This window comes from Acanthisitta chloris, unplaced genomic scaffold (genome assembly GCF_000695815.1).
Source record: "Acanthisitta chloris isolate BGI_N310 unplaced genomic scaffold, ASM69581v1 scaffold4174, whole genome shotgun sequence".
NCBI classification, from domain to species: domain Eukaryota; kingdom Metazoa; phylum Chordata; class Aves; order Passeriformes; family Acanthisittidae; genus Acanthisitta; species Acanthisitta chloris.
Genome location: NW_008670826.1, coordinates 25,177 through 36,297, shown reverse-complemented (window position 1 = coordinate 36,297; position 11,121 = coordinate 25,177). Strand labels below are relative to the sequence as shown.

Below are 11,121 nucleotides of genomic sequence, written 5' to 3'. Positions count from 1 at the left end.
ACTAAACAGAATAGATGAGTGCCATACCCAGTATTTATACATTCCCCTTGTCCTCCTGTGAAGTCATTTGAATTAAGGCATTTGACAGAACATTCTTTTCAAAACATGATTCAGAGTTTGACATTCTGTTGGTAGGTGAGGACTTTGTTCTGAAGGAGTAATGTGCAATCCTCCTGACCCCCACATCAGCTGAGCACTGAGGAAAAATTACCTACATTGCACTCATGAGAAGGAGCATCCCAAGAGCCAGGCATGGTAGAGAAGCATGACAGCAGGAAAGCTTTATAATCAGACAGAAGTTTGCTGCCACATAAAGATGCAGTTACTGGTTTCTTCATTGTGTTTAGCAGCCTGAATTTCTCTTTTGTGTAGCTTGTTTCATTCTTGTGGTTGTACTGCAGTGCCAACAGCACATGTAAATGTGAACGGGCTAAATATGCATGAGAGGAGGTGTTTGGTTCTTCCATTTGCTTTGCCTTTTTTCGTTTAACTGTTACACAGATTGTATCTAGGCACTAAGAGTGCCATAAACCAGTTCATTATATCAGTGGTTTGGGTAAACACAGATCTCTGTGATGTGTATGTTGATGCTATTGGTTTTAACTGTGCATGAATTAACACAGTAAATCCTGATAAGTACATGGTCTTATTTGTGATTCAGTTAGAACAAAACTAATCTTCTGCCACCTTTCAGAGTGAAGTCATTCCTGGAACACTTTCTAGTAGTACACATTCATTTAACATAAATATTCTAATAAGTTTAATTTCTCATTCTATCCCAGTATTTTCAAGATATACTGAGCTAAGTTTTAGAACCAGATTTGATAAAGGATGAGTGGAAATGATCATGAAAATTATCCTGTTTTTTCCTGGTTTTTCTGTAAGCACACACTGCAAAGTGCATGGGGGAAATCATAATTGTTAAGAACTGCTCTGCAATGACTTTACTTAGCCAGAGCTTTCTATGGCAGCTAACACCCAGATGCCAAAACCCCTGCAAATCAGCATTGACTTTGTGCCTGAATGAAGGGATGAGTAATTCCAGACCTGTAAAAGAAATGGAGAGCATAGCTGAAGGTAAAACAAGACAAATTAGCAACAGGGGTTGATAAAGAAAGGGGGATTTCATCAAGAGATCTGTACAGTTTGTAACCTGTAACTTTAGCTGTAGCAGACACTAAGCTGCTTAGGTCACCCTCTGGTAGCTGTTGGAGAGACTGAGCCAGCAGTTCTGTCTTTTAGAGCAGTGGGTTGCGCTTGCTCTGCTCTCTGGATCACAGTGGGCAAGGATCCTTGAGAGTTTAGGGAGCTAAGTGGGGAAAAACAACTGATGTTAGTTTTGTATCTGGGAATAGCTGTGTTGATCCATAGACACATCTGACTCATTGGTAACCACTGGGACTCAAATTTGGCAAGGGATCTTTAAAGGAACTCTGAAAGTTTCCAGATCCCCATGTTAAATAGGAGCTATTTCTGAGCAGTTAAGTACCATTTAAGATGGTTGAAAGGTGTTTGCTTGCACCCAAATGCCAAAAAGTTTTGGAAAGGAGAGAAGGTACATTTTAGAAAAGGGTTAGATTGAGTCTGGCATTACTCAGATGCAAAGACTGGGGTTGAAGATGCAATGGGGCATAAATCATTGAGAAGTGGTGCCCAGACTGTGGCCTCATTAAAGATCCCTCCTGCTGCTGTGTGCCCTGTCCTCACATTTGTGCAATAAGCCTCTAATATAATGGAGTAAGTGCTGAGTGCCATGATTTGCTCTCATTTCAAAAGTGAAAATTTTGATTTGTATTGGGTTTATTCTGAAAAAGAACAAATGGCCACTGAGTTAAATGCAACTGTGTTGTATCAAGTGTTCACTTTCAGTAGAAAACCATCAGATCCCATGTCTCAAAATCCTCAGGTAGATTTTTTTCTTTCAAGATACTTAAGAGTGATGTAGTGCCATTTCACTTCTCAAAAATGTGTGTCAAGCTGAACTAAGAGCAGTCCTGTGTCCTTAGGAATGTGATGATTTTGTGTCACTGAGCAAGTGTTAGTATTTAGCATTTGACTATTACCATCTTTTTCACTTGGAAACCTCTAGACTTGATCAAACTGTTGTAGTTATAGTGAAGGCACTAATGCTTCTTCGTGTTGCCAGCAGATGTTGATGAATGCACATCCAACCCCTGCTCTAATGGAGACTGTGTCAACACACCTGGCTCCTACTACTGCAAGTGTCATGCAGGTTTCCAGAGAACTCCTGCCAAGCAAGCTTGCATTGGTAAGGCAATTGCTCCACATCTGCACGGGAGATGTTTATGGAGCTTTGCAGCGCCACAGTCCCTAGTACATACAGGACTGTGCAGACATTGCAGATGTCTTGCATCAGGTTCCATTTGAGGTCAAAAATAGCAATGCAATTTCAGTAAATCCCAACGACTGATAAATTCATTGGAGTTTGAGTTTTGGGCTACACTTCCCTTTGTCCTGTTGTTGTCTTTTCATGTTTACCCTTTGTTCTGGAATATGTGTCACCTGGCCATGGAATTTCCCAGGCAGGAGTTCTAAAATAAAAGTAGAAAGACATTTGAATGTGTGAGTAGGGTTTTAAGAGTATCCATGAAGCAATTGCTGAGCATCACAAAATGCAGCATTTATTATACAAGTCTCTAAAATAGTATTTTCCCTATCTCTGATGCAATGGGATTAAATTCTTAACTGACTTTGGAATTTTTTCTAAGTAATATTTAAATAACATGCCAGTATTTTTCAAAGCAAGAATTGTTACTAAATGTATTTTTATTTTACAGTAGGTCTCTGACTTTGTAGGAGGGTTGTTTGTTTGTTTGTTTGTTTTCCCCCATAGATATTGATGAATGTGTTCAGAATGGTGTTCTGTGTAAGAACGGACGGTGTGTAAACACTGATGGAAGCTTCCAGTGTATTTGCAATGCTGGGTTTGAACTGACCACAAATGGAAAACACTGTGTGGGTAAGAACTCTTCTAAAGGAAGGGGCAGGCATTAGCCTGGTGATTCTAGAAATTGTACTTCATAATACAGGTAAGGCTCATTAAGGATTACCTTTTTTGAAACAAGGTGTGACCTGAGGTGAACTTAGAGGCCTTCCATTCCAATAGTTATTGTACAGAACTATGAGATTTCCAAGAAAATTTGAGATCACAGAATCACAGAATATCCTGAGTTGGAAGGCACTCATGAGGATCCTCAGTCCAACTCCTGCCCTGCACAGGACACCCCTGAGAATCAAATCCTGTGGCTGAGAGCATTGGCCAAACACTCCTGGAGCTCTGTCAGCCTTGGGGCCATGACCACTGCCCTGGGAGCTGTTCCAGTGTCCATATGTGCTCTGGGGGGAGAGCCTTTTCCTGATATCCAGCCTAAACCTCCCCTGACACAACTTCAGGCCATTCCCTCAGGTCCTGTCACTGTTGCCAGAGAGCAGAGGTCAGTGCTATGCCTCCACTGCCCCTTGTGAAGAATTTGTGTACTGTGATGAGATAATTTTTGGTTTTGATGCCACATCTCTCCTCAAGAGTTTCAGGAATTAAATTTTTTCCTGAAGTTTCATATCAAGTACTCCATATACCAGCACTGCTGAAGAAATACCTGTTTTTAATTTTGGCTCTGCTGTGCTTCAAAAACCTTCCTATATAAACAACAAGCTTAATACTCTCAGGTGATTGAAGCTTTTTACCCTTTCATGCGTGAAAGAAAGACACACCCTGTTCTTTCATGCACAGTCTGCTGAAATATGGAAAGTTACTGATCACAACAGGAAAAATAATTTGCTGCTTTGTCTCTAGAATGAAAACTCTTTAGATACTTACCAGAGTTATGGTGGGAAATCAGTCTTCATGTGAGGGAATATGCCCCACACTCTGAGTGTTTATTTTTACTGTATGATCTTTGGCAAGGTGAAAAACTAAAAGCAGTTTTCTTTGCAATATTTTGTAGACCATGATGAGTGTGCCACTACAAACATGTGTTTAAATGGGATGTGCATAAATGAAGATGGGAGTTTTAAATGCATCTGTAAGCCAGGATTTGTTCTGGCCCCAAATGGACGTTACTGTGCTGGTATGTAGCACTGTGGGGTAACCTGCTGAGACAATATTAGTTGAAAGTGGCTATTCCTGTCCATTCATTCATGCAGGAATGGCTTATCACATGGATTCAACATCATATTAATACCTCAGTCATTCATTACAGTGGATTTCTAGAGTAGGAAGAGAATGGGGTTTCTAGGGCAAACACTTGAGATGTTGCACTTGCGACACAGCATTGCAAGCTTTTTATAGCAAGGTCACTGAAAACTTATATCAAATATTTTAAGAATAGAGTCTGATTTAGCTTCAGTTGAAGTAAACTAATTGAAGGTAACTCTTGCTGCCTGTAGAGGAAGGTTTGAGCTTGAGTCATTTCCAGTAGGGTGCAAAATCATCAAAATTGTTATTTTCTGGTTTGAAGTTGAACCATTTCGGTTAGTTGTTATTCTTAATGGCAGGCAGCTGTAGCTGTACTTAGAAATTGATCGCCACTTAAAAGTTCTTTGAAATGAAAATTAAACATTATAAGAATACTCTATGATTAGTGCTCCTTAACCATGCTCTAAAGCAAAGTTGTCATGGGATGGACAAAGGATAAAATTTATCATTAGAATCATAGAATCAATTACTTTTTCTTAATGTAGAATATGCAGTCCTTCTAATCCCACAGTTGTACTGGTGTTTTGGGGTGGTTTTGGTTTTTTTGCTAATGTGCAGCTGGAATTTTGGTTATTCCAAGATCAAATTCTCATTAGACACAAAACAAGGATTTCATGATGATTCATCTGCTGTTGTAAAGTCATTTGATAATGTTCTGAAAATATTAACTGTAATCTTGCTTAAAAATAGCTCATAGATCATTGAATTGTCTTGCCTCCTCCTAGATATTGATGAATGTCAGACATCAGGAATTTGCATGAATGGTCATTGCATAAACACTGAAGGATCATTTCGGTGTGATTGTCCACCTGGCTTGGTTGTGGGAGTTGATGGTCGTGTGTGTGTAGGTAAGTGAGATTTATTTTTTTCCTCATAGAAATGCAGGTGGAATTATCAGGTTAGTTAATTACCAACTGAAATGAATCAAATGACATCCTTCTAAATAGTGTTGACACCAAACTCCTCCTGGCATCTCTTTGTTTTTGAGGCATACTGGTGAATAATGTTTTGCCATAGAATCTGAACTGCAGCCTCTTATCCTCTCAAATGTTACTGGTTGACAGTTAGGAGATGCTTCACCCAGATCTACCAGGAGCTCTAGCATAGTGACAGGGAGCTCATGGGAGAAAAATGGATTATTTTCAAGCTGATGAATGATTAAAAAGTATAGAGTGCAAGACATATTCAATCCCTTGTTTTCTCTAGATTGCTGATGAAGAGGGTGGAGGGGAACATGCATTTTACAGAAATCTGAGAGTGATGGTACTGCATGTCCTAGGGACTGTGATCCTGCAAAGTTCCTTAAACAAATTTGACCCACAGGAGTTACCATCTTTTTTCCTTCTGCATATCAGAACACCAGTTCTGTATCCCCTAAATTTCTCCTCTCCCAGCCCATGCATGTGTCGATCACTAGGCATGTTGGTACCAGAGGTTCAGTTAGTGGGTGGACATGGCATTCAACAGCCTAATGTACCAGGAATGGGGCCGCCTTGAGTGGGAAGTGCAGCTCTGTCAGCACAACAGCAAGTGAAGCTTCACTTGTGGTACATGGCCTTGTGTGCTGGATGCTGCTGGTTACTGGATGCCATTGGAGCTGGTACTGGGTCAGGCCACCTGCTCATGTTGTGGTGTTTCATAGAATCATGAAGCATTGGCTTAGCTATTCAGTAGTCATATATATTAATCAGTGCTATGACTGTTCTTGCTCACGGATGCGTGTGTGTCATATTTGCCTTGGTCTTACCTTTATGTGTCCAGATACAGGGAAGACAGACTGCATCAGAGTCATTTCAGGTTATCTTGCACCAAAAGGAAGTGAGATATTGCATCCTTGTGTTGCCATTATTAATTAATTTAAAATAACATTTTCAGTTGTGCAAAAGTTCAAAATTTTTAAAATAAAATCTAGTGCAAGTCTTTCTACAGAGTGCCAGCACAAGCTAGCCCCTTCTGTTACCACTTCAGTTTTAAAAATGCATGATGAAAACTGAGAATAGCTAAAAAATTGGCTCAAAAAATGTAAAACACCTTCTTGGTCTCTCAGTGGAACCAAAATAGTTGTTGTTTTAAATAAATTAGATGCTCTAGTAAGCAAAACTGTACTACATATTGAACCAACAAAAGCAGGTTCTGTTCCTTCCTATGTAGTAGATGAGTTGTTTACTTATAGTTTACTTAAAGTTTGGAGAAGAACAGCAAGAAAAGTCTTGGTATACTGTTTCAAATACAGGAATTTCACTGCTTAGTGGCACACCAACAAAACCAGATTTGAGTACGAGCTGTTCAGTACCTGTTTTGTATTCCAAGTTGGCCACATCTTTACCCCTGTCAGTGATTACAGCTGCAAAGAATCAATGCAGTGCTCAATTCTCTGTGCTTTCATTTACCTAATGCTGCCACAGCTCCAGCAGCTAAAGACTTCACACATTGGCCATCAGCTGTGAACACCATTTGTTGGAAAATGTTCAGCTCCACATGTTACGTAGCTTTAAAGTTTACCATAAGTGCTTACATTTTCTGCAGGAAATAACCTCAATATGACCAAAACCAAAAGATGGTAAGGCAGAATCATGATCTAGTTGGAAAATTCATTTTAAAAAGATGATGTAATTGTTCCAAGTATAAAGCAACATAGGAAATTTCAAATACTGCGTAACAAAAATATCCTCATACATGACCTTTAGAATAGAATTTCCAAGCCAATCGACTGTTCAGAATTTTATGTGTATGTATGTGTGTTTATATATAATACACAGGAATTCTCTGTCTGGCTATTCTATCCCATATATTGCATGAGCTAAATAATACTTTTCAGACATTTTGGCTGCTAGAAGAGGAGTGTAAAAGTTAATGACCTAAACTGGGCATCTCTTTAACAGTATTCCCACAAGATATGGGTAATTAGCGAGGAGTATAAAATTAAACAGGCCACAGTCCAATTGTCTCGTTCTCTCTGAGCTGTATTTTACTAATGAATAATGACATTGATTCTGGTTGGTGTATTCACAGAAAAAAACTGGTGGTTTATTTAGTATTTATAAGTATAGCAGAGTCAATCACAAAGTGTTACACAAGTTTGAAAAGAAAATGCAGCAAGAGGGAACAAATGCTTGGAAAAGGAACAGTTACAGGATCACAGAACAGTTAATTAAACAGTTGGAGCCAAGCTAGTATTTGCAGGCATTTCAGGTTTGGCTGTACGTCCAGCTGCAGCTCCATGCGTGGATACCTCAGCTGGCTCTGTGTGTGTGTGTGTCACCTCAGAACTCATACTGACCCGTGGCTGTGGCTTCACTCAGTGTTGTTTGTTCTCTGCTGAGACACTTCTAATTGAAATTCAGTCATTTGTTCACATCTCTGCCCAGAGCTATATAGGACAAAGTAACTAAGCTTTAATTTACCCTGGTAGTTTTGCAGAACCACACCTCAAAGCACCTGTCATAAGCATTGCATGACTTGAACTTCTAAGGCTCCTGGATGGCTGTGGTGACTTTCACTGAGTATAGGCCAGCCCCTGGTCCATCCGACATTGACCTCAAGTATGGTGACAATAACTTTTGTGGATGTTGAAGTACTACACGTCAAACTTTAAGAGTCTACATAGAACATCTGTAGCTTCCTCCAGCTGCTCCTCACACTTCATATCTTTGGACACCTTCCTACAGAGTGTTTCTTTCACACTTTCCAGTCTTCTATCCCCCTGCGGTTTCCCTTGGTGCCATTTCCTTCCCTTGATTTGATTCTCCATTCTCTCCCAGACACACAACTAGGGGCAAGCCTTCCCTGCCGTGACAGGGCAGCAATTGAAGCACCTCTATTCACAGCAGAGCTTGTCAGAGGGGGATCTGGACTTGTCTGAGATGGATAGAAAGGATGTGAAGCAACTAATTATTTTGCAGAGTACAAGAACAGACATTTCTTGTGCCAAAGTCCTTGACTGTTGTCAGGCACAATAATTTTTTCCTGATGTCAAGTGCAAGCAAATTGTACTGGCTTCACCTAGACTCTTGGCAAGGAATAAATTCTAAAATATAGGACATACTTAGCTGTGCTCCAGAACTATCTGTTCCATGGGATACCAAAAGTAAGAGGAAACATTTATGTACAGGAAATACTACTTTAGAGGAGCCAGCTTACAACACTCAGAGAACAGACAGAACACATAAGGATTTGCCAGTTCTTATTTGGATTGGCACTGGATATTCAACAATCACTGTAAATCTTTTCATGGCACTTTTCTTTGTTGTTTTGGGGTCATGCTTTAAGAAGGTAAGTTTGGATTCCCTCAAACCCTGTTCAGTTTCTGAGTGCACTCAGGCTCACATCCAGGCCACAATGCTTGGTAGGTTTACTGGGAGATTGACAAGGAGCATAAATTAAAGTCACATTCTGTCCTGGTACATAAAGATGCTTGAAACACTGAGTGTTTCTGTAGCTCCAACAAATGTCTGTAGAATTATGGAAGACAAAAGTGAAGGCTATTTACTCCATCTGTATCTTGCAGTTCTCAGCCACACATTTAGATGGACTGTGGATGTTAAAAGACCTCTAATACTATGCTATAGGCAAATATGGTAAAGGCATTGAACCCTGGAATGATATAAACCCCCCAACAAAGCAACAAAAAACCCGAAACAAAATGCATAAAAAGCAGTCTAAGAGACATTCTCATAGTTCTTGGATAAATATACCTGCAGCAGTAGCTCTGGGGGGCTTGGAAGATGCTTCTTGCTACATCTTGCTGGTCAAGACTGTCAGATTGATTTGTATGACTAAATCAGTTCTAAGACTGGCAGTAGGCACATGGTGAGTCCTACACTTGTATGGCTGCTCTGTAGAGTTCTTTTGCTGTCTCTTTTGGCATGATTTTTGAGGTCAAAGACCTTCCAGGTGTGTGTTTTCTTTGTATGATGAATGATGGTTTGTCCTGGCCTTCATTTCCAGCCCTTTCCCCAGATTTGGCACAGTAATTTCCAGAGCTGGTTTTCAATCACAAACCTCCAGAAGTTTCTTATACTCTAGGCAGTGGTGCTGCTTTCCGCACTGTCTAGTTGTGTCTGAGATTTGCTATTTTGCCATTGATAGCTGCTTTTTGGGACCTCTTCAATGTCCTAATCCAGCACTAGTGCCAGTTTAAATATAAAACTATTAAGATAGTCATGTCGCAGAAATGCTGGTCTGAACTATCTGCTGAAATTGCACTTCTGTTTAGAGTTTGTAAATAGAACAAGAGACTTTTGGAAGTGGGTATTCACCCACATTACCAGCACTGGGCTGCTGGTGAGTTATCATACTCATAGCACCTTCCAGAATCTAAAGGGGCTCCAGGGAAACTGCCGAGGGATTCTTGGTTAGGAACTGCAGTGACAGGACGAAGGGCAATGGGAATAAATTGAAAGAGGGAAATTTAGGCTAGATATTAGGAAAAAGCTTTTTCTGTGAGGGTGGTGAGACACTGTCCCAGGTTTCCCAGGGAGGCTGTGGCTGCCCCAACCCTGGCAGTGTTCAAAGGTGTAAAATCAGGTTGGATGGAGCCTTGAGCAACCTGCTCTGGTGGGAGGTGTCCCTGCCCAGGGCAGGGGTTGGGGCTGGACAATCTCTAAGGTCCATTCTAACCCCTAAACTTCTATGATTCTATGATACTTGAGGAAGCATTTTAGAAATAGATCCCCACAGATCTGTGTGTCCAACTTACTGCTGTGGTTTTTCTCAAAGGGATAAATTAGCCACCAGATGCTGATTCAAGCCATTCTGGTTGTAGCAAGACAATGCAGATGTAGCCAGTGCAACCATTTTGTTGACCAAAAAAATAAAAATTTTAAGCTTCCATTGAGATTATATGCATACATTTCACTCTCAGCCTAAGGAAATTACTTCTTCCCTTGTCCTTTCTTAGATACTCATATGCGTAGCACATGCTATGGAGGCATCAGAAAGGGGCTGTGTGTTCGTCCTTTCCCTGGTGCTGTGACCAAGTCTGAATGCTGCTGTGCCAATCCTGACTATGGTTTTGGAGAGCCATGTCATCCCTGCCCTGCTAAAAACTCAGGTAAAGCTTAGTATTTCTTTAAATAGTGCAGCGAACATACAGACTTAAAAAAAATCTTGTTGAGATCAGGTTGTTCATCTATTTCGTGCCTTAAAGAGGAGTGAATAGGGTACATGTGGATGAAGTTGAGTCCATAATTAAGTGTTGGCTGTAAGTAATAATGTTTGAAATTGAATAAGCAGAGTTCTCCAATGAATCTGCAAATTTCCTGGTCACATCAATCGAGTCTAAAAGAGCAGCCCATGTTATATCTGGAAATCTGTATTTCATCTTATGATAATTGGTTCTTCAGATGAACCTGGGGATTCATTAAAAGAAATCTCTTGAATAGAGGGCTGAGATTACGTATCTTGGACTGCATTTCCATTCGGTGTCATTTTCTGAAGCAGCAGAAAACTACTTAGAATAGAACAAGTAAAACTGACATTATGGTTAAAAGCAGTAACTTGAGGAAACAGTAGTGTCAAGACTACAATGAAATCACCTGAGTGTTTTACTCCTGATTCTGTATGTATGTGGAAGTTCAGGATGGAATGCTGCTTTATTTAGCTGTCGTTATCTATAAAGAGTTATTTCATGTGAACAGTGGCACTTCATTAGTTACATCATAGAAAAATTACTTTGAAAAAATCAAATGGATTTAGTTTAGGGTTAAACAAGTTGAAAAAAAATTTTTAAAACTGGAAATAACATTTTCTTTTCCCAATCTTATCTGCTTCAATTGAACAGCTGAGTTCCATGGCCTGTGTAGCAGTGGAATAGGTATTACTGTCGATGGACGAGGTATGTTGCACATTTTCTTTAATATGTATGAGTCAAGGTTCAAAAATATACATGCTCAGAATTATATTTT

General features: G+C 40.0%; 1 protein-coding gene across 1 annotated transcript in view; it reads left to right on the top strand.

Annotated features, from left to right (window-relative positions):
* LOC103801404 (fibrillin-2-like) overlaps positions 1–11,121 on the top strand; it is a gene marked incomplete at its 3' end in the record, with an annotated part of 45,079 nt that overhangs the window by 9,497 nt on the left and 24,461 nt on the right. The window contains exons 6-9 of the mRNA XM_009073818.1: positions 2,150–2,269; positions 2,855–2,980; positions 3,966–4,088; positions 4,942–5,064. Of these exons, the coding sequence (XP_009072066.1) occupies positions 2,150–2,269; positions 2,855–2,980; positions 3,966–4,088; positions 4,942–5,064 (492 nt within the window). The remainder of the gene's footprint in view (positions 1–2,149; positions 2,270–2,854; positions 2,981–3,965; positions 4,089–4,941; positions 5,065–11,121) is intronic.